At 38.5% G+C, this 24,620-nt stretch overlaps 1 protein-coding gene across 1 annotated transcript in view; it reads left to right on the forward strand.

Moving 5' to 3' along the window:
* The first annotated feature begins 3,642 nt into the window (after positions 1-3,642).
* Tprg1 (tumor protein p63 regulated 1) overlaps positions 3,643-24,620 on the forward strand; it is a 99,736-nt gene continuing 78,758 nt past the window's right edge. Inside the window, exons 1-2 of the mRNA XM_013019402.1 lie at positions 3,643-3,867; positions 16,700-16,791. Coding sequence (XP_012874856.1) covers positions 3,643-3,867; positions 16,700-16,791 — 317 coding nt within the window. The remainder of the gene's footprint in view (positions 3,868-16,699; positions 16,792-24,620) is intronic.

Raw genomic sequence — 24,620 nt, forward strand, 5'->3', positions numbered from 1 at the left:
AAAAGACAGAGTTATCCTAAGATCATGATCTAGAAATAAGTTATTTACAGCTATACTATATTAAACTTAGCTCTGTAATTTTCTGGCAACTGAGAAATACAGCATTCTTAGTTTCTGACTAAAAGAAAGATAAAACTTCTTTTGGAATCTATTTGGCTTATATTCATACAATGTATATTTTTATTATAAAAGTAGTGTTAATGTGAGTTCATTATTTATGTAAAAGAAAAAAATTCACTTGCCATCCTACAGCTGCAATAAAGCTAAATATTTCCTGGTGGTTTGTTCACACAATCTTTGTGGGTTTTTTTCTCTGTTTTTTTTTTTGTTTGTTTGTTTTAACTCAGAAAGGTCAGTATCAATTTCTACTTTTGCATGTATTGTCTTTAATAACCACATGGTGTCAATGAATTATACTTAGGCATTTCTTGATGGCTAGGTGTTTAATGGTTCTCCCTTTTTTTCCCTCATCATGAAGAATAAACAATCAATATTGTAGTCTTTTTCCTTTTTAGAATACTTTTCAGTAAATGAGTTTCTAGGCATGAGATTGGGCTAACAGTATAAACATCATTTTTTTTTTTGTTGTTTGTTTGTTTTGATCAGTGGTAGGGCTTGAACTCTGGGTTTGGGTACTGTCTCTGCACTCTTCAGCTCAAGGCCAGCACTCTACTGCTTGAGCCACAGTGCCACTTCCGGTTTTCTAGTGGTTTATTGGAGATAAGAGTCTCACAGACTTTCCTGCCGAGGCTGGCTTTGAACCATGATCCTCAGATCTCAGCCTCTGAGTAGCTAAGATTACAGGTGTGAGCCCTGCCCTCCGCCACCCCCACCCCCATCATTTGTTTTTCTAAGCCTGACTATTTACTTTGTTATGACACTTTTGACTTTACTATCTTGTATGGTACATTTTAAGAAAAATTTACTAAAGTCTTGTAGACCAATGGTCTTTTCCAATTCTAAGTGGCCCTCTGGATCTCCTTCAAGGCACAAATAAGAATCTCAAAATGATGGCATCTTTGGCTTAGTTTGAATTTTTTACTGGAGTTAATGTGCTCTTAGTATTTCAGTGTGTATTACATAGGGAGAGGATATTTTTCATTGGATTAGGAATAAACTAATTGTTGGGGCAAAGGACAGTGGAAGGTTAGGGATGTTCAGCTGCTCAGGCCTCTTCTCCTATCAGGAAAGTCCTTGAAGTTGTAGTCCTCATACTTCCAAGATGTCTGTCCCCATGAAAATTACAGAGCTAGAATCATCCTGCATGGGGTGGCTGGGCTCCACTTTCCCACTATTTATGGCTGTCAAAATGTAAATGGAACTGAGAGTTTCCTTCTTTCCTGGATCTCAAACAGCTTGATCTCAGAGTGCAGATCTTCCCCAAGTGTTTCCAGAGAAGACAGCCTGAGGGAGAGGAAGTGGTGCTAATTAAATCCTCCCTCTGTTTTCCAGGCACAGGAGCCTTTCGCAGATGTCTGTTGTTAGGCGTGTGTTCGTGGAGTGCGCAAATACAGAAGCAGGCTTTCCTTCCCAGTGACACAAACCTTCCTTCATGGGTTAGAGGAAACTTTAGAAATGTGATTCCTTACACTGTGCTGTTAAAAGGGTAGCAAGGCTGTATAAATAAAGCATGAAGCTGCCAGCAAGGCCAATGTGCCTCACCAATCTCTCTCTCTGATCTCTCTCCCTCTCTCTGATCTCTGTCTTCCGCCTTTCTTTCCTTCTTTCTATCCTGCTCTTTCTTTCTTTCTTCCTTTTCCTTTTCTTTCATTCCTTTCTTTTTCTTTCTTTCCTTTCTTTCTTTTCCCTTTCTTTCCTTCATGTCTTTCTTTCTTTTCCTTTTCTTTCATTCCTTTCTTTTTCTTTCTTTCCTTTCTTTCCTTCATTTCTTTCTTTCTTTTTCTTTCCTTCCTTTCTTTCTTTCTTTTCTTTCTTTCTTTCTTTCTTTTCTCTCTCTCTCCCTTTCTCTCTCTGATTTCTATCTCTGATCTCCCTCTCTGCCTTTCCTCTGTCTCTCTCTTCTTGTTGTCTCTCTCTGCTCTGTCTTCCTCTTTCTTTCTTTCTTTCTTTCTCTCCTTCTCTCTCCCTCCCTCTCTTCCTCCTTCCTTTTCTCTTTCTCTCTCTCTCTCTCACACACACACACTATTCTGCTGCTTCTGCTTTCTTTGTATTTTTATAGGCCAACCTCTGCCATTTGTATACCTACTATGTAAAAATTACCTGCAGATTCAAGGAAGTACTTCCTATTATGAGGCAGTACGGCATTATGGTGGCCAAGCTGGACTTAGAGCAGAGTCAACATTCCAGGTGTTTCCACAACTCTCCTAGTGTGCCCTGGATGGGGCTCCTCTGAATTCTATTCTCAGAAACATGGGGATACATAAACAAGCTGTCCAGGGTTGCTGGGAAGACCAGATCTGACAAAATAAAATGTCTACTATGCAAGACTCTACTTGCATCTGAGTTCCCCTAAACTGTGCTTTCTCTTACCTTCCTCCCCTTCAAGATGATAATGCCTGTATATACATTTGCCCAAGATAGTTCTATGTATAGGAATCATCCTGGAATAAGATAGTTCTATGTACAGGAATCATCCTGGAATAACTTCAGATTGCATCCTTTCTATGTCACAGTACTCAGGTGTGCGTAATGCACTGTACGAGTATGCTATTGTTACTTCTTGAATCTTCAAGCCCAATTTCAAGAGAGAAAACCTGTTTGAGAAAGAAACTTTTTCTTCACTTCTGGTGTTTCACAAGAATTGGGAAATTGAATTAAAATCACCTTCATTTGTTTAACAACAGGTGGAATTAATGTCACATGCCATGTTGACACTGGGCATAAAACCTTCCATTTAGCATGTGGAGCAGATTTTCTGTAAGAATGGCCTACATGTGTTTGAGTGTGCAGGCTTGGCTTAGACATGCCTTCCTCAAGACTGGCAAGTGCCTTCCATTTTCTTTTGCTTTGCTTTATTTTACAACTAAAAATTAACTTAGGTTTGAGTGTTAGTGGCTCACACCTATAATCCTAGCTTCTCAGAAGAGCAGGGAAGTCTGAGAGACTCTCATCTCTAATTAACCAGCAGAAAACCAGAAATGATTGTATGGTTCAAATGATAGAGTGCCAGGATTGAGTAGAAAAACTAAACAGCACGAATTTCTGAGTTCAAATCCTGTATGTGTGTGCACACACATGTACACACATACACACACACACACACATGCATGCACAAATGTGCTGAGTTATAAGTGGTCTTGTGTCCTTTAGTTGCCCACAAAACAGACCTGAAGGTATGGTATTATTGCTATAAGCTTCTAGTCTTGTAAGTTTTTAAGCAAATCTAGAAGAGAAATCGTGGTAATTATTTCATGCTCTTTTTCCCTTCATTCTTCTGCTGTTCTCCAGGAATTAACAATGAGACAATGGTTCATTTTCTCTGTAGAGTCTTTGCTTCTCATCTGGCAAATGGTCATGGGTAGTAGGTGGGCATCGGTGTCAGTAACTCTCTTTGGATAATGTGTGACAGCTTGGAAATATGGTTTATTCATCGTATCCCATTTTGGCATAACCAAGGTACAGATGCATTTTTTTTCCTTTTCTAATGAAAGGACTGTTTCTTATCCTTCTAGAGGCTGAAAAATGTCAACAATTGGGAATTTCGAGGGATTTCAGCCTGTGTCTCTGAAACAAGACGATGATGATCAACCTTCTGAAGCTGATCACCTGTCTGTGAAGGAGGGGCAGGTGGGCAAGGAAGATCGCAGGCCCAAGCAGATCTCAAGGCAGTCAAGTGTGACTAAATCAACACTCTACCCCAATCCTTACCACCAGCCCTATCTCTCACGGAAGTACCTCGTTACACGGGTAAAATTGATGATGCTCCTAAATACTTTGTAAAACTTTCAAAAAAACCCCACCTTGTTATCCTTTAATATAATACATGTTTGGCAAGTTGTTAGACTTGTTACTAATTTCATTTAATAGACAAAATAGTTGTGATCTAAGTATTCTTATGTGCAATGGACTGATGGCCGACTTGAACTTCAAAGAAGCAAAGACTCTGCTTGTGATGGCTCAGACAGTATTAAGAGACATAGTCATTCCAGTCTCCCTGGATTTTGGTCTCAGTTCTGTGTTGATGCTAAATGCAGCCTCAAAGAATTAATGTTTTAAGCTATCAGTGGTGGTGTCTGACTCTAATCCCAGCCACACAGAAGGCACAAGTTGTAGGACCATGGTCCAGGCTGTCCCCTAGTAAAAAGCATGAGTTCTTATCTGGAAAATAAAAACATTTGATAGGGACATGGTTTGATAAGAAGAGACTGTCTAGCAAATAGAAGGCTCTAGATTCAAACTCTCATATTGCCCCAAAGAGAACTTACTTTGGAAAAGAGCTTATTTTTGCTTTATGGATAGAGAATCTGTAACATAGCAGCAGCTAGAATATAAAGCTGTGAAAGTGTTATTTGGAAAAATAACTATACGAAAGGGTTGCTAAGAATGGGCTGAATTTAAAGATTGATGTTGGGATTCTGTATTTCAATATGGGAACATGCATTTCAAGAGCTCAGTCTGTAGCTGAATGTTCACATCTGTGCAGAATATGTAAAAAATGCTATCTTAAAGCCAGATGCAAGTGGCTCACACTTGTAACCCTAGCTACTCAGGAGGCTGAGATCTGAGGATTGCGGCTCTCAGCCAGCCAACGTAGAAAAGTCCATGAGATTCTTATCCCCTGTTAATTACCAAGAAGCTGAAAGCTAGTTGTGGCTTAAGTGGAAAAGTGCTAACCTTGACACAAAAACTTAGAGACAGTACCCAGGCCCTGAGTTCATGCCTCAGTACTGGTGTGTATGAGTGCATGCGCGCGCGCACACACACACACACACACTAAATGCTATCATATCTTTCTAGTATTTTAGTTGATAAAAGAATACTGCATGTGGGACACTGGTGGCTCACACCTGTAATCCTAGCTACTTAGGAGACTGAGATCTGAGGGTAAAGGTTCAAAGCCAGCCCAGGCAGGACAGTCCATGAGACTCTCCAATAAACTCCATGAGACTCTCCAATGAACCACCAGAAATCTCCAATAAACCACCAGAAAACTGGAAGTGGCACTGTGGCTCAAGAGGTAGAGAGGTAGAGTGCTAGCCTTGAGCTGAAGAGCTAAGGGACAGCACCCAGGCCCAGAGTTCAAGCCCCATGACCGACAAAAAAAGAAAAAAGAGTGCTGCATAAGTTTCTTGTGTCTTTCTCTGTTGAAGTTTCTTTTCAACTTAATGGTTTTCTTCTTTCTTTTCTTTTTCTTTTTTTTGGTTCTGGTCATGGGGCTTGAACTCTGGGCCTGGGCGCTGTCCCTCAGCTTTTCAGCTCAAGGCTAGCGCTCTACCACTTGAACCACAGTGCCACTTCCAGCTTTTTTCTTTTTGCTTATATGGTGCTGAGGAATCAAACCCAGGGCCTCATGCATGCAAGGCAAGCACTGAGCCACCTTCCCAGCCCAACTTAATGGTTTTCTTTCCCAATTATTCAATGTTCTTGTCAACAAGAATATTGCAATCAAGGAGACAAATTTGAGGAGTGTGTGCTGTGACAAGTGACATCCAATTTTAATATGTACCTGGGTCATCTTTGTTAAAAATTATATCAACTAAATATATAAATGAGAGTGAAGAATCTGTGACTATTTAAAACTTTAATGAATTCTGATTTTGTAGCCTGAAAAACATATTGAAGATAAAGTTTTAGCTAAACCAACTCTATGTGTACATGCATGCATGTGTATGTGTGTATATATGTGTGTGTGTGTGTGTGTGTGTGTGTGTAAGTGTTACATAGCCTCCCATTTGCAAGGTGCTTTGGTAGGTGCTAAAACTGTGTTTGCATGAGTGTTTTTTGCATATGTCAAGCTATGGTTTGCATTCCAAACTATATAAACTTCATCGGGTATGCAAAGTTGAGTTGTATGAGAGAGGTGTAAAGGAAATCAAAGCATCCTGCAGAATTTTATTATCTTTGACATGGATGATACCAGGATGTGATGAGAAAGAATAATACAGTGATAGAGAATAAGAGACTTACCCTTGAGAGCAAGTAAAGTCATGAGAGCTGGCTAAAAAGTCTTGTGAAATTGCTGTTCTTACATGATGACCCAGAGGTTGGTCCTAAAAGGCTGTGTAGTGAGAATAGGGAATTGTGAGTAAGAAAAAACCCTGCATGACAAAACTGAAATTCTTCATGAAAAAGGGTAATTCCTAAGGAGAAATTGGAGGCCATGTCTATTTCCCACCAACTCTACCTATACTGACATGAGTCAGTTTTAGAAGTGGTACCTTTACCCTTGGTTCAGGGGTAACAGAATTGTATCTACTTTAGAGAAAACAAAACTCTAGAAAATACTTTGCACATTGTGTACTCAGACTTTAATGAAAGAAGACACAGGTTCAAATACTGCCTCTTGCGATTAAGTAAACTCAGGTTGTAGCTGCCACAAATAAGAGCTGCTACAGTGCATAATAGCCTGCATTGATTTTCAGCATGGAAAAGACCTGGCGTTTCACTTCTGCCTTTTGAATCCTTTACACATGTCTCTTGTGGACAACTCTAACTTAAAAATATACAGGAAAAACAATTCTAGGAACTGTAGCTCTACCACAGCTGAACTGACACTTTCCAGAGCCACTACAGATGTTAATATATATTTACATGGTATTTCTTTAAATTTTTGTGGTCTGTAGCTTATATAACTCACATCCCTTTTTTATTTGGTCCTCTAATGCACTACTGCAAGGTAGGCAGGGGACAATGTACCATCTTTGTCTTAAAGTGAACATATTGAAGTTTCAAAGAAACAAAGTCAGCTCTACAAGTCACATTCTATTACTAGATCAGCTTCCTATAGATTCTGGAACTTCTGACTGTGAGTCCAGTGCTTTTGCTAGCATGTAAATGAAAGTTTAGGGCCTTTTTATGAGAATTATCAGTGAATAGCTCTAGTCAATATGAAGAACCTCTTTTGTAGGCCTATTAAAAACTCTCTAGACCAAGAAACATAATATGAAGAATTCTTTTTGGCATTTGAGTATAATGAATGCTCATTAACACATGGAAGAGTAATGAAAATACAACTTTAATAAAATACAGCAGTTGGAATTTACAATGATATATATTTTTTAAAATAAATAATGGAATGATCCAATTTTACGAAATCAGATCTGTTGGTGTAGTGGTATTTGGAAAGAGAGTATGTTTTATATATACAGAGGGGATTTGAACTCAGAGAAGGGCTTAATATCACATTAATGAGCTTTGACCCACTGAAGAATGCAGTAAGTGACAAACCTAGAACTAGAACTAAAGTTCACCAGCTCTCAATCCATAGTTCCAAGATTTCTTGCCATAGTTAGGAAAAAAATGTACCCCACACCAAGCGTGTAAAGGACCTAGGTTGCAATTTGAGAAACAGTGAGTGAAAAAATTTCTTGGCCAAACATTTCATTAAAAGACTTTAAGATCATCAGGCAGGAAGTGGTTTATTGATGTAAAATTGAAAAACATGATTAAGCAAAATAAATAATCCCATAATCTCATTGCTCAAAGTTAATAAAAACCCATTGACTATCCCCATGTTGTACAAGGGGGAATGTGTAAACTGTTCTTACCCATATCAACAATATGCTTTAATAACACCATTTTAACAACTCCATAATATCCCACTAGTGGGATAGGCTACAGTTTATTTAACCTTATTTAGATATTTAGACGGTTTCCTGTTTGCATAACTTAAAGTTGGAAAGAAAGCTCTTCCTTGTCTTCGGTGGTGGAATGGCGCTCAAGTTCCTCAGGTGCTAAGAATGTTATAATAAGAAAATAGAGCAATTATATGTGTTTGGAGCTGGATTTGCAAACATGTTACCAATATGGAAATGCAAATTCATTTTTGACAAAAAGGTATTTTTAGCATCAGAATCTCAGGTACTATTAGGTCATAACATAAGCTAGTTTGGGCCCTGACAAGACTTGTGCTCTTTTCTTGTCAATCTGGGAGGTTACTTCTTCCATCTTCCAGCTTGTTCTTTATTGACTATAACTGTGCTCCTCCAAATCAGTTTGGGCAAATTCTGCTCAGAGATAGAGGGTTTTAAGGAATATTCTGTTCGTTACTGAAACACACAAGGTCAATTGGCTTTAGGACAGTGCCAAAATTGGAAGATAAGCCTAGGAAGATAAGCCAGGACTCCTGATGCTTTTCACCTCTATACTATCTCTGACCTTGGAAAATAAATTAGAGGACACATACATTGAAGTTTAAACCAACTCCCATCAGTATGCTTGGATAACCTTTTCTTTTGGTTTCATGTATCTGCTATTACTACTTAGATACAGCTATAAAAAGGCCTAGTGCCTTCTCTGAACAAAAGTATCCCTCAAGGCTAATAACTTGAGGTATATTATGGTAATCATCTTAGTTGTGGAGACTGATCTTCAAAAGCAACTTCTTATGAAAGGAACAATACTTAATCCACATGGAGAAAGATATTTTTAAACTCCCTGTAGGACTCTATATTTGCAGATACCTTATCAGAAAGTTGAAAGCAATTCAGGATAGGGAATTATCTCTAAATTTATACTTGAGAATATAAATTACATACAAACTAATGGGACTAAAACTATTTGATCTTTTAATATTTAATTAATGGTTCCCCATGGCCTTTTTATAGCCTGTGTTCTATTGTGAGCAACGAGACTTTAATAAGCAGGTTCAGGACTTCCCATTGTGTAGTGAGATGTCATTGCTTCCATGACACTAATTTGGCTTTCAACATCTCTCCCTTTCCCTCTCTCTTGTTATAGGGATCCCTGTGACTTGTTCTCACATTGAGAACAAATATACCTAATCATTTTATTGTTATTGTCTATACGAGTCTAGGAATTAGACATCTTACTGGGAAGAGGTTTCTCGATACTCCTCATATTGAAATCCCCTGAAGATTGTAATATTATAATAAAAATGATTTGGGAGGGGAGCAAATCTATCATAATAATGTATTAAGATGCATTCTCTTCATTTTCTGGGAAAGACACACTTGCTTTGTCTTTACAAATCAATCTGACTTAGAGCTGATTTTCTTACCAATGTGTTCATTACAAAATGATCTTTAGCCATGATGGCACCCCTCCAGGGAAACCTGCATGTGTGCATTTCTCTGGACACATTATTTCTTTCTTGTTCCATGTCTTCCTCCTCTTCCTGTGTAGCTAAAGAGCTTACTGTGTGGAAGACACAAGCAAGGACCTGGGTGTTATTTGAGTGATAACTGGTCTGGGCTAGCCAAGCTGGATTAGTTTTGCTTTTACCAACACTGTTATAGGCTAGTTTATAAGCCAATTCTGTTCGTTATGTTATGTAACATGATGCATGCCTGTTAATTAATGTTTTCCTATTTGTTTTAGGCTGGAGTTTTAGATTCATTTGTTCAATTACACTAAGCATTTGACCCCATATTCTGCTCTAACAATTGTAGAGTGTTTCATGACATCTCCCAAAAAAAACTCTTTTGCAGTTATTTTTATCTTATCCACCTAACAAAGATGAACAAACAAATGCACAGACTGCTGATATGATTACCATGGATCTGAAAGTCACAAGAAAGGCTGAGATTTAAAGTATGACATTGAAGCCACAAATCAAAGTGTTTGTATACTTTTTTATATTTTGCTGTGTTTAGTGTTAGACATCAAATAGTTGAAGTTACCTTACCATAATAATCACCAGTAATAAAATGGAAGAGAGGGAAATTATCTTTCGGAGTACATTTCCCTTCTGTGTTTTGTAAGGGCCTGACCGATGTTCTCACCCAGGGTGGCAAAAATAGTAAGAACATTGACAGATCTCCAGAAGCCACCAAATCACCTTCCCCTTCTACATCATATTGCTTTCCTGCTCATAGGAATCTACTCACTATTAGTAGTTTCTACAGATCCTTCTAAAGTTACTTGAGGCAGGAATATATTTTCTATTCTCATTTGTATGCAGAAAATGGTCTATTTTCACTCTCCTTCCTGCTATTTTTTGCTTTTCCCTTGATAATATATTTTTAAATGTTTCAATATTCATTTTTTTTCCTGTGTGTGTGTGTGTGTGTGTGTGTGTGTGTGTGTGTGTGTGTGCGTGTGTGTACGTGTGCTGGTACTGGGGTTTGAACTCAACTTTGCTTTGCTTGTGGCCTGTTCTCTACCACTTAAGCCACAACTCTACTTCCTGCTTTCTTTCTTTTATTTTTTGGTGGAGTCTCACAGACTTTCCTGCCCAGGTTAGCTTTGAATTATCTTTAGCTTTCAGCCTCAAGAGTAGCTAGGATTATAGGCATGAGCCACTAACACCTGATACCTTTTTATACATTCATCTTACTATATTGTATGAATGTCCTTTATAATATATCTAACTTGTACTCTACAAGAAAAGTTAGGTAATTTTCCTACAACTTTCCTTACTCACAAACAAAGGGTATAAAGAATCCTTCATACGTAGGTTATTTTGCACATATGGAAGAATTACTCAGCTATAACCTCACAGAGATGGGATACCTGGATCAAAACATAGATCATTTTTCATTCTGATAAATTTTGGAAATTACTTTCTATAGGGAAGATTGCAGGATTAAAAAAAATTACATCATTATATTCATCTTTACATAATTTTGGCAAGGTGCCTGGCATAAAAGGATTCAACAAAATGCTTATTTTAGGATTGTTTCATTATTCTCCAAACTCTCTATTTTTTTCTGAAAAGTATTAGTTTCACCACTGAGTTATATTTATGAAGCCCAAATTATGTGAGAACAGAAAGAGAGGGAAATATCCATGTTGAGTCATCAACAAAAGTATTATTTTTTTTAGCAGAGTTTGAACATTGGGTCTGGTAGAATTAGACTACAAGGAGAGCTGAGGTTGGGGGGATGGGAGAATTGCCCAGAGATCATACAATTTTCCTTCCAGGACAGTCCAACATTGCCTCCAAGGTCACTGGAAATGAGTAATGTGGACATAACCTTCTATGTCAGCAGCAGTTCAAGTCATAAACTTGATGGTGGTCTAGAAGTTGCTGATTTCATGACACATAATGTTTCAGCTAGCCTGGAGGTGCCCACATGCTTTCTGACAATTCTTTAGCCAGAATCAGACCATGTTAGGAGGCTAAAATCCTTTAGCCTACTCGTAACTATTCAGCTCAACAAAAAATATGTTAAAATGACAGAATCACAATTTGGGGATTGTAAACTCTATGCTTCTATTTTCTTAAAGAAAGTTTGGATCATCTGTTTGATTGACAAAGTTGGTTGCATCTAGTCTGTCATCTCACAGTTAAGACAACAGAGGTCCACAAAATTCAAATCACTGGATATAGTCACAGAATTAACAAATGACAGACCTGGATACAAACCCAGGCCAATCGCTTCTGCTTAGGCATTGTCTCATCCATGCCTAAGGGCTTGGGTTCTGTGGAGTGAATAGACAGCTTGGTGTGGGCAGGTACAGTGAGCATTGTGCCATTTACCAGTACTTCATTTGAACCAGTTATACTCCTCTTGTTTTCTTTTACCTATGTGCCAATACTGGTGCTTGAACTCTGAGTCTGAGCACCATCCCTTAGTTTTTTGGTCAAGGCTGGTGCTCTACCACTTGAAGCACAACTCCACTTGCAGTTTTTTGGTGGTCAGTTGCAGATAAGAGTCTCACGGACTTCCTGTTCTGGGCTGGCTTTGAATCTCAATCCTCAGTTCTCAGTCTCCACATGTATAAGCCAGTGGTGTCTAACTTCATTTTTTCATGATTAAATGCGCATGCCAGACTTATTAATAAATGGACATTGTTTCGATAATGTTTCAAAGCCTTTATTTATTTTATTTATTTATTTTATGCTGGTCCTGAGGCTTGAACTCTAGGCCTGGGTGCTGGCTCTGAACCCTTTTTGCTCAAGGCTAGCATTCCACCACTTGAGCCATAGTGCCCCTTTTGGCTTTTTCTGTGATTTAATTAGAGATAAGAGTGTCACAGACTTTCTTACCTGGCTGGCTTTCAAACTGATTCTCAGATCTAAGACCCCTGAGTAGTTAGAAGGTGTGAGCCTCCATTGCCTGGCAAAATGCAGTGTGTGTGTGTGTGTGTGTGTGTGTGTGTGTGTGTGTGTGTATGCTGGTCCTAGGGCTTGAACTCAAGTCTTAGGTGCTGTCCCAGAGCTTTTGTGCTCAAGGCTAGCTCTTTACCATTTGAACCATAGCTCCACTTCTTCAAGCCTTTTATTATAGGTTGAAAAACAAAATTCATATAACCTTCTTTCTCTAGAAGGAAGAGATATTTAATTAGGTCCTAGCAGGCATTATAATGCCCAAGTTCTCTTTTGTTAGCAAAGGGTAGTCACTAGTTAGATTAATCCTTTTGTAAGAGAATCATCACTCAGGGAGGATTAGGAATGGTAGCTTTTATAGACATTAAAGTCCTATTTTTAAAAGAATTCACATAAGATACTGCATCTTATGTGTCATTCATGAAACCTAGTGTTGGGAAGTAAAGGCAGAAGTGGTGTGTTAGGTACCTAAAATTGAAAAGTCTGGGTTTCTTATTTCTGTCACTTGTTAACTAAGCAAACTGTAAATTACTCCCAATACTGGGAAATGACATCATTGCTACAGTGTTTCTAAAATGGTCAAGACTTGGTAAATCCTGGTCTATCTGTCAAGCTTGGCTGGACATAAGGATAACCTAGCATACTTTAAATATTTTTAATATACTTATGAAAGGGCCTGTCTTACTGAGTTTCCAAAACAATTAATCTAGTATGCTGATGTTCAAATTTTTATATGCTCCCTGGTGATGCTTTTGTACAGCCAAGGATTGAAAATAATGTCCCATAGAGCCTTGCTGTGAAGCATAGACTTCAAACCAACAAACAACATCACCTGGGAACTTCTTAGAAATGCAAATTATATCTAGTGGCTCACACCAGTAATCCTAGCTATTCACCAGCAGGCTGAGATCAATCCTAGCTACTCATCAGGAGGCTGAGCATCAACGCCAGCCTGGGCAAGAACATCTGTGAGACTCTTATCTCTAATTTTCCACAAAAAAAGCTGAAAATGGAGCTGTGGTTCAAGTGGTACAGCACTAACTTTGAGCAAAAAAAGCTCAGGGACAGCACCCAAGCTCCTGAGCTCAAGCCCAGGACTGGCACAAAGAAAGACAAAAGAAAAGGAAAAGAAATGCAAAGTCTCAGGTCTCAAATCATACTGATTGACTAATAAGAAACTCTCCTGATGGTTCTATAAATCTGTGTTGAACATACATCTAGGTAATTCTGATGTGAACTGAACTGTAAGAATCTCTAAGCTAGTGAGTATACAAACTTATTTGAACAAGTGTCAGTCCGTGTTTAAGCTAGAACTAGGCTTGTAAACACTTGGGGAAGAATAAAGAAAGTGATGCTAGACGATTGGAAGTGTTTGTTATCAAGAATCAGCTAAACTTCGTGATCCCAGGAAGAAGGCTTTTTGTGTCTTATTAACATGTACTCTTAGAGGAGAGAAAAGCTGTGATTTTAAAATGTGTAGTTGGGCATGCTGGGGCAAGTTGACTTGCTTCTCTGATTCACTGTATAAAGGTGGAAAGCAGGCAATGGCAAACAGGTTATAATAGCCAAAGTAGAAAGATAGGGAATGTTTTCCAGGATAAAAGTGATTCTAGTAGCTATGGGAAATAGGAAAGGATTCCATCTTTACTCTCCATCCAGGATCCACTCAGGCTAACTCTGGCTAGGACCTAAAGGATGTTTTGTGTGTGTGTGTGTGTGTGTGTGTGTGTGTGTGTGTGTGTGTGTTTCCCTAGCTGGCTCACCAAAGCTGAAATTGAGTTTTAGTCCCTTGTCCAGAGTCCCAAGTTAGGTCTGGCCAATCAGTCCATATGCCAAATGAAGAGACATTGTGCATTGAGGGGCATCTGTGTTGATTTCATATCTTGGCTATGGTCAACAACACTGCAGGGAGCATGGTTGCTTTAGTATGGCATTGTTTGTGTTCCATTGGAGAAATGCTTAGGAACGGAATTGCTGGGTCATAGGAAAGCTCTATGTTTAGGCTTTTGAGGAACCCCCATACTGCTTTTCAGAATGGTTAAACAAGTTTACATTTCTAACAACACACACACACAATGGAATTCTACTCTTCCATTAGAAAGAATGATATTGTAACATTCATAAGGAAATGAAAAGTCTTAGAAAAGTCTTAGAAAAAATGATATTAAGCAAAGCAAGCCAGACCCAAAGAAATGTAAGTTGCATTGTTTCCCTCATTTGTCATAACTGGAATGTGCCTATAAATCTACAAGTAAACACACTTGACGGTAAAGGACAAAAAAAATACAATTGCACATGATAGATTATACAGGACTCTAGATATTCCCACAGAGGGACCAGCGAAGGATATTCTTAGGAGAGAATCACAAAGGCACAATTGCTATGTGCATATTATCATATATAATTATATTTATTGAACTGAACTCCAAGAAATAGAAACAAGGGGCTGTTTTTCCCTTTGTTTCTGGTTTTCTGTATTTATTGTCTTGTTTGTAAGTTTGCTTGAGAGAGGCCAAGGGGAAAGAATAGAAATGGTGGGACAAATGGTGAACAACTGCAGCAGTGACACTCACTTAGACACTATGTTGAAAATGAACTGTGCAATTTGGGAAGAGAGTGAAAAACTAGGAGAAAACAGGGAAGGGGTAACACTGTTCAAGATGAAATGTACTCATTACCTTGCTCATGTAATTTTAACCCCTCTGTATGGTATTTTCACAATTAAAAAAATGTACTCGTTGTCTGACTTATGTGACTGTAGTCCCTCTGTGCATCACCATACAAGAACAATAAAAAGACAAAATATCCCTCCAAATTAATATATGTAAATAAAAAAAGCTTCAGAAATGCTTGGTACACCAAAAAATAAATAAACTCAAACATTTTCTGAAAGCAAAAGAGAGAAAGAGAGAGAGAGAGAGAGAGAGAGAGAAAGACATTGTGAAGGGCAGAGGGAAGTTATTACAGGCAGTTATAATACAAGACAAGACAAGGCAGCACTTCAGTACATCTTCAGCTATTGCTATCTTAAGGGATATAGACATTAGAATCAGGTTAAGTACAGAGAGATGGGGGCAGGGAGTAGAAAAAGTATGCATAGTTAAGAGTCCCAAGTTAAAGGTATGGCCTGGTTGACCAGGAGGAATTCTGGAGAGGTTGTTAATGCTTTATTACTGTAACAAAACAGGAAAGAAGGTGGTCTTCTGGTTTTCTTTGGCTTCTTGCTTTAAGATGATAAGAGGAAGACATTGCTTGTTTGATGGGCAGTTTGCCTTCCATACAACCATGATACTAGTCGAAATGAACTCCAAGATTTGGAAACAAGAGGTTTAGCAGTCTTTTTCCCTCTCCTTCATCCTTTCTCTTTCTCTCTTTCCCTCTCATTTGCTTACTGTTACCCTATCCTTCCCCTCTTTGCTCTCTTCTTATCTCTCTCCCTCTTCCTCTTCCTCTCTCTCTCTACAGCCCCCCTTCTCCCCCTCTCCACTTTTCATCTTTCTCTCAGCAGTACTGAGGATTGAACTCAGATCCTCCTCCCACTTGCTTTGCAAGCATTCCACCACTTGAGTTATGCCCCTGGTTCTTTTCCTTGTAGTTTCTTTTTCAGATAGGTTTGAAAACTTATACCCAGGTTAACCTGGTAAAAAGCAAGTAGGAGGAGGACCTGAGTTCAATCCTCAGTATTGTTGAGAGAAAGATGGAAAGGGGTAGGAGAGGGAGAAGGAGAGCGAGAAGGGGAGAGAGAGGGAGAGGGTAACAGTGATAGTGCGAAAGCAATACAAGAGGGTGAGGGAGAGGAACAGGATTGCAAAACCTCCTGCTTCCGTATCTTGGAGTTTATTTCTGTTAGCATCATGGGGTTTTTGTTTGTTTGCTTGCTTTTTGTTTTTGCTTTAAATGTTCTGTGTGAAGTTATTTTATTTTATTCCCCTTCATCTCCCCCCCCCCGCCTTTGGTTTATCCCCTGTTGTCACTGTCTTTAATGTTGGTGCCCTGTGTCATATCTATATCTATATCTATCTATCTATATATATATATATGCTTATCTGGCTTGGGGAAGGGAAGGGGAATAACAAAATGATGACACAAAGGGCAAAGAGTGAACCAATGCAACAGAGTGATACAAGACACCGTGTTGGAAATGAACTTTACAACTTGGGGGAAGGGGAATCAGGGGAGAAGGAAAGTGGGAGAAAATGAGGGAAGGGAAAACAATGTTCAACAAGAAATGTACTCATTACCTTACCTATGTAACTGTAACTCCTCTGTGCTTCACCCTTACAAGAAAAATACAAAATGCTGCTAAATGTTTTGAACTTCCTGTTTCAAATTCCAAAAATGGCTGCCTTCGTTTCTAGGAGAAAATAGGAGTAAGACTTCAGAATACACAATATGTATTTGTGTGTTCTACCTAAGGAAAACACTTAGGAAAAACCAGAGCTCCAGCAGAAAACTTTTATCTTTCCTGCTTAGTTATCTAGCTGGAGGAGTTGCTACTGAATATTCTAAGTAATCATAAACACAAGGGGTGCTATCTTCTCTAAACTAAATATTTTCTTCTTCCAGCCAGGCACCATTGAGACTGCCATGGAAGACCTGAAGGGTCATATAGCTGAGGCATCTGGAGAGAACATTCAAGGTTTCTGGCTCTTGACAGAGTGAGTAGTTATAGCCAAATGTCAGGAAATTAAAACATGGCATTTTCTTCTATATCACCTTCACAGAGTGCTACACGAACACGGGGGTATGTTAGGGCTAGCATCACAATTCCTTGAGCATGATTTAATATCAAGAGAATGATTAGTCAAGCCATTTGTTTTCAGATAAATATGAATAGCTGTGTCATAAGAATACACGCTTTGACCTCAGCTCTGAACCTGATGAGCTGTGAAGTAAGGTATACCTGAAAACTCGCTTTTTTTTCTTTTCCTGTTTTTTTTTTGACACCTATTCATATTAAGGTATCTCGTACACCTGGAATTTCATGCACTCATGTTTTCTTCTTTGATTTCAACGGTTCTTTTCTAGACTTTGAAGCCATCTGTCTTCTTTAAATGGTGTTTCTTTAGGGTCCATTTTGGTATTCCTCTGTATTAGAACCTTCTTCTTCCTTCTGATTTCAGTCATGTCCACAAAATGAGAATTTGCTCACTCTGCTCTGGTTGTTGAATTTATTAGCTGGTCTAGTGATTTCTTATGTAACAGAAAAAGCTGCAAGTTGTAAAGAAGATGATTCAGGCGGCTGGACTTAATAAATGGGTTCTGAGTCACTGTAATTGTTCAAACACAAGAAAGAGGCCCATTGTCAGAAGGAAGATCACTTGCGGAGTCTTTGCATGATTGTTTGCAGCTCAGTCTTTTTCTTTGTTTGATGAGAGATTAGAGTATGTCAACAGTGGGGAAAGGCAAATGAAACACTAATAACAAAAATAAGAAAATAAAATCCCAATGCCTTAACAACAACAAAACAAAACGCAAACATTCAAGCTAGAAAGGAAAGAGCCTAGGGCTCCTCTTGCCCTCTTGATTGTTTTTATTATGAACTGAGTTCCATACACATGGATCTCAAGAATAAAGAGCTTTAAGATATACCCTTCTCTAACCACACCAAGTATACAAGACTCTTCATATACCTCTGTGTATGAAGGGAATGACCCAGCTCCCAAATTCCTTGGCTTTTACCTCCTTCTGTGTAGATGAGACAGCTCTGGTTGCTCATCAGAAATTTGAGGCATGTTTAATTCTCAAATAATGATTCTGGTTTCATAATGATGAGAGTAAAAAACCTTTTCTTATGTATAGCTTATTAAAAAGTATGTTTAAATTCACAAATTTTCTTTAACTTCCTGGCATCCTTGCTCATCGTTGCTCATGATTGCTATTTTGCAAATCAGAAATGAAGGCTGGGACCATGAAATGGTAGATGGAGAAAGTCTGTGAGAGAGCAAGGTAGGTGAGCAGTACCTGTACTCACCTTGAGGCTCACTGGGTTCTCATTATTTCCAAAAGGGTGTAAGGTACAGTTGCTGGGTGATAGATGAGCTCAGCTACATCTTTAGCCATGATTGGTCAGACTTCTAGCAATCGTTTGAAAGAGGAGAGCCAGATGGGAATTGGAGGGAGAAGAGTCTGGGGAAATGTTTGTGGACCTCATGTGTTTGGTTAAGCAACTTAAATGCTATCCCTTAGGTGTTAGGAAGCCACTGAAGGATTGGAAAAGTGAAAATATACTTATATTTTATGAGGATCACTACATAGTTGTAATCTCTTATCTAAAATCTTATAGAGCGACATGAATTGAAAGTGAGATATTTTTCATACTTTAAAATGGTGAGATAATGCATAGGGTATTTGTTTTATGCACCAAGAAAAGATCTAGGAAAGCCCACTCCATAAAAAAAAAGTTTCTGGAGGGAAATTCAAAATGGAATAAATAAAACTATAAGTTTTATTCAGATATGGTTTCACCATTGTTAGGTTTTTAAAAAAGAGGTAGCCGAGTAAGAACAGCACCAGCACGCACGTGGTATTCAGGTAAGGGGTAGGTTTATTCAGTAGACCTGCTGGGACCAGGCAAGGTTGGCACTCCACGCAGCTGGGAAAGAGAGGAAAGAGCTAGAGCAGAGAAAGAGCAGAGAGAGCTAGAAAAGAAGAGCAAGAGCAAGAGCAAGAGAGGAAGAGTGTCTGGGCCTGGGCTAGGCCTTATGTAGGGTATGGGCAGGGAAAGGTGTGGCCACACCAAATTCAGATGTGACCTCAGAGGATGCAGATGTGACTTCTTCCAGGTGTCCCAGTTGCCTAGGTAATGCAGGCACTGGGCGGAGACTTTGCTGGGAGGAGGGTGGAGTCTGCTTGCCATCCAGGGGCGGACCTTACAACCATAAAATATGTTTGTACCACACCTGCCATTTTCAGAGCTGTATTCAAATGGAAATGTGGTTGACAGTTTTTGACTTGTATGTTTGAAATATAGGGCCAAATGGATGAGTAGCAGAGCAAAAAGACAGGTTAGGTACTTGTACAGTAGCAGTGAGGGTCCGATCCACTGCTGTAAATCCCCTGGTTTGCTCTAACTCATAAGAGGTATTTGGTACAGAATCTTAAGAACAAGCTGTTAAACATTAAGAATAATTCATATAATAGTTTCACCAAATATATAAAGCATAGTAAATAAATGCATCACATTCTGATTATTTTATTTTGATGTTGAGCATGTTTTGGGGGCTCCTTAGTCTATTATATTGATAAAATGGAAATACTGTATAATATTGGGGAACTGCGCTTTTATTCCTAATTCCTTCTTCAGTGTTAATACTGTTTTCAGCTTTTGTTCAGCCAGCTTGGAAATATTCACACCACAGCAATTGGTAAAGACAACAGAAGAAAGCTTACTTTCTTGATTTATTGCTTTGTTAATTATTTAGCTTTAGAGTTTCCTGGAAATATGTTAACAATGTAGATAAAATTCAAAAAGTGGGTCTTGCCTGTAGCTTTTGCATTATAATAGCATTAAAGGTTTAGGAATTTGTATGTTTGTCCCCCATGGTATAACCCCTGTTGTCATTGTATTTGATTCTGGTGTCCTGCATCTTATATATAGATTTTGGGGAGGAGAAGGGAAATAACAAGATGCTGAAATAAGGATACAGGATGACCCATTGTAACAACAGTTGTATAAGACACTATGTTGAAAAAGAACTTTACAACTTTGCGGGGGAAGAGGGGACAGGAGGGAGCAGTCGGGGAGATGGGGAGGGAAGAAATGGGAGAGGGAAAACAAAGGAGGAGGCAACAATGCTTGATAGGAAGTAGATTCATTACCTTGCTCATGTAACTGTAATCCCTCTCTGTACAGTATATTTACAATAAAAATGTATATTTAAAAAAAGAAAAAAAGTTTAGGAATTACAATTCCATTGGCAGAGCTGGAAAATCCAAACTGTGAGACACTCCCCCCACCCCCCCCAAAAAAAAAGAAAAAAAGGATTGGGAGTTGGAATGCCTTCTCTCAATACACTCTCTGAATGCTGAGAGTTTTCCCAGAAAGGTCAATCAGTCTGGGCTTATTGATTCCACCCTAAACTGTGTGGGAATCTAAGGGTCTATGCAAATTGTAGGCTGTTTACTGTTTAGCTCTCCTTCCCAGAATAAGCTCACCTACAACTTGTATACAAAATATTGTCACATGTTGAATTTTTACCTTATTTCCCTGCACACCACCAATAAAAACCTTGGTTCATGGAACTTATGGATCTGTTGTTGGAGGATGGCTATGGGTCCCCTAGTGGCCCAAACCTCAGCTCCATGGTCCATTCTCCATAATTGCATTGCTCCTGGGCATGGTGGATTAAGGAGCATGCAGCACCCAGTGGGTTGCAACTTTCCATCGTTAAAAAAAAAGCACATCAAAGGTTAAACATATCTTTATCCAATGATAAATGATAAATGAATAAAATCTTCCTGGGTAATTCTGGAAAGGCTATTACAACCAGGCAGAAAGCTGCAAGGTAGCAGAAGATCATGGTCTGGGTCTGTGTCCAATGCATTCTCCACCAGCTTTTCTCATTATCTTGTGGATCCCGAATGCATGCCAGAAATAATAAAAATAAACAAACAAGAAAAGCCCTTAAAACTCTTGTGCATGCAACATTCCTTTGGTGCCCACAATTGCAAGAATCACATGGCATTTACTTTAAAAGAGAAATACTAAAAAGGAACTCCATTATTTATCTCAGAACATTGCTTGAGTGTTGCATTTGGAATAGAGAAGTTATATATTAATATCCGACAGAGCTGGATTTTGTTGATGCTTGATTATAAGGAAAATTCACAGTAACACTTGGGTTTGGGGTCTGGGAACTGATAGGTTGACTGCAGCATGATTTCAGGTTTACAAGGAAGTATCATAATACTTCATTGAGAAACTACAGCATAGACAGTCAGCTTATTTTATTTTATTTTTTGAACAACCTAGGCACTGTCCCTTAGCTCTTTGGCTCAAGGCTAGCGCTCTACCACTTGAGCCACAGCGCCACTTCCTAGACAATTATTTTAGAAGGTACTTTGTGCACACAGTCTCACTTAGGTCTCTCAACAACCTTGTCTTCCAACTTTTCAAGAACTTAGTGAGTGAAATTTGTAAAACTCACTGTCTCATATGTCCACAGGGAACCCTCCTGAAGAGGCTGAGTATCCAGTGTGACAGATGGGACCAGATATTATCTTTTAAGTGTAAATTGAAAGGGACAAATGAGTTTGGCACCCTTGTTTATTCTAGTAGTGCCTTCATAGAGGCAAAGGGCTTAAAAATTAAGTCAGGGAAGCCAATTAATATTTTATTCATTTAATATTGTCAATTGATATGGATCTATTAATTGGTAAAATTAGGAAAGTGAGTTTGAAGGTATTCAGGAAGAGGACACAAGGAAAGGCAGAGAGACCAGAAGGGGAACTGGAAAAGTGTAGCCATAAACTCTAGCTAGAGCCCACTGAGCTAAATTATGGGTATCTCAAAAAGTATCTGTCTGGATCTAGGGCTTTAGCCTGACCTATCACAATGATTTATATACCTGCACAGCTATAAAGAAAAGATGGTGTCTATTTCAACCTTACCTCCTTTCCTTCCTCCCTTTCTTAGTCCTTCTGAAAAAGGATACTTTAAAGAGATCATGTGTGCTTTTAGAAGAGATTCATTAAGCTTGTACCAAGGAGAACATCTTGACACTTTGTGGAGCCTCCAAAAGGAAGATATGATGACCACAAAGTGGCTCTTCAGCACAATGGATTCCAGATGTCTTTGTCAGTAATGGCGTAAGAACAGGAGATGGGATCTTCCCTGTACACCCATTTGGGTGAAGTGGTGTATGGGGGAGGTATTGTTGTTCTTATTCTTCTTGATCCTAAGTGAGAAGCTGTGCCTCTGTCAGTGAGAATCAAATAGTTCTTGCTCATCATTATCTTTGTGAAAAACACTTTAGAATATGTTTCATTATTATTTCTACCATGCCATTCAGTCTTGATCCAAGCACTGTATTGTTACAAATATATGAAATCCAATGAATGATGTGTCAAATATGCAGACTGTAGAATAAAAGGAGGACTGAAGAAACAGTGTGGTATCATAGAAATAGTCCTTGAAGACCTGGCTTTGAATCCTGGATCCAGTAGATCCTATCACTCTAGCTGCAAACCTGTGGGAGGTATCCTGGTTTGTTTTTTAATTTTAATCCAGGAATTTGTTAATATGTTCTTTATTTCATTAGAAATTCACTGCTCATGAAAGAAAAAAGAAATCCACCATGAAGTTTTAGTATATATCTTTCTAGTTCCTTTTCAAGCATTTTTACTAAGGTTCATTACATATAATAATACAATTTATTAAGTATATAACATATATCACAAGTCTGGCATTACATATTAATAATTTGACTTATACTAAACATGTATCATATAAGTGCTGTTTGTGTATTTGCCACTAGACAGATGATTATAAGGCATATAATTTTGATGATCTTCAAATGGTACTACTCTATTTCCTGGTGCTTTTCTTAGTTATTGTGGGGTTTTGCAGAGTTATTTGTTTCCTTATTATTTAACAATTACTTTTCAAACTGCCAGTGGTTACACACATTTTCTTTTTTTAATTTAATTTTATTGTAAAGGTCATGTGCAGAGGGTTACAGTTACATAAGTAAGATAATGAATGCATTTCTTGTCAAACGTTGTTACCCCCTCCCTAGTTTTTCTCCCACTTTCCCTCCCTCTGATTCACCCCCCTCCAAGCTGTAAAGTTCATTTCCAACATAGTGTCTTGTGAGTATCAGTGTTGTATTGGTTGAACGTTTGTCCTTTGTCTCACCATTTTGTTATTCCTCTTCCATTCCTCAAATCAGAAAACACATATACAAGACACAGGGTACCAAAATCAAAAACAGTGACAACAGGGGATAAACCAAAGGAAAATAAAGAAAGAAAAAAAGAAATAACTTCATATAGTACATTAAAACACACACACACACACACACACACACACACACACACACACACCCCTCTTGTTCCCAAATCTTGGAGTTCATTTTGATTAGCATCATTTTATATGGTCATATGTACATAACTATTGAGCTATTGTGATCCTCTGCCAGGATTATCCTAGACATATACTATTATAAATAAGGGAAATCTTGGAGCCTGTGTTTCTTTGAGTCTAGCTTACTTAATATGATTTTTTCCAAGTCTTTAAGAATTTCCTTAAGAATGGGAAGATACCATTTTTGCAATGGAAACACACATAGAATTCCATTGTGGGTGGTTGCATATCTTAGCTATGGTAAACAATACTACAATGAACATAGTTGTGCTGATAGTTTTAGTGTGGCCTTGTTGGTGATCCTTTGGGTAAATGCCCAGGAGTGGGATTGTTGGATCACAGAGGACCTCTATGTTTAGTCTTTTGAGGAACCTACATATTGCTTTTCAGAGTGATTGGTTACACATATTTTCAAGGGTTTATTATTATTCTTTTAAATTTGAGTTTACTGAGTAAGAAGTGTCTGTCACTACCGCAGAATAAGACTGTATGGTTGGGAAAAAATGAAATATGTAAAGTATCTTAAAGATAAAAAACAACCCTCAAAAATATTTTGGATATACTTAAAAAAAGGAAAAATATGTGAAACATCCACGCTTATTGTTCTGATAAAAATTAGTAAGAAACATGGGTTACAAATGCTCCTCCTTATTTAAACTTCACAGCTGTGGTACAAATTAGGAAGCATTACTTCCAGTTTTCAATGAGGAATCAAGGTGAGGAAGATTATTAAAGCCCTAAAGTAGCAAAAATGAGGTTCTGCCAACTATGTTTTTGACATTTACTAGAATCTTTTCACTACTGTGCAAAGATTAAATGTGTGTTTGGTATTTTATTGCAGCCTCTCAATGGATAAGGGTCTCCCTTCCTTCCCCCCATCTCTTCATTTCTTCTCCTTCCTTCCCTTTTTCCCTTCCTCCTACCTTCTTACCTAGCAGGCATTGAGCTCACGATTCTCCTATCTCAGACTCTTGAGTGTTGGTCTTACAAATATTTTCAACCACTCCCTGACCTAAGGCCTTCCCTTTTATATTTTTTATGACCCGCATAGCCCACTGTGGCTCCTCTATCAGAAACATGTTTGATGAAACAGAGAATTCTGTCTCTTAGACTTGATGAACTAATTGGAAGCGTGCAGTGCATCTCTGCTTAATTTAGGAAGATTTCTCTGAAGAAAAATCTCTTCTGGATCTTTAAACCTAAGGGTGAAGAAAGAAAAAAAAAAATCAACGTTGGCCTAGGAGACAAAGACTGAAGATCAGGCATCTAGAAACTCACTTTCAGGCTGTATTTTGCCTCTCTGGACTACACTGATCCCCAGAGCAGCATGGCACTTTTTCACCTGTTCTCAAATGACCCGGGAGACAGGCTGGGAGGAACTGTTGGCTTTATTTTATGGAT

Source organism: Dipodomys ordii, unplaced genomic scaffold (genome assembly GCF_000151885.1).
Source record: "Dipodomys ordii isolate 6190 unplaced genomic scaffold, Dord_2.0 Scaffold45, whole genome shotgun sequence".
NCBI lineage: Eukaryota > Metazoa > Chordata > Mammalia > Rodentia > Heteromyidae > Dipodomys > Dipodomys ordii.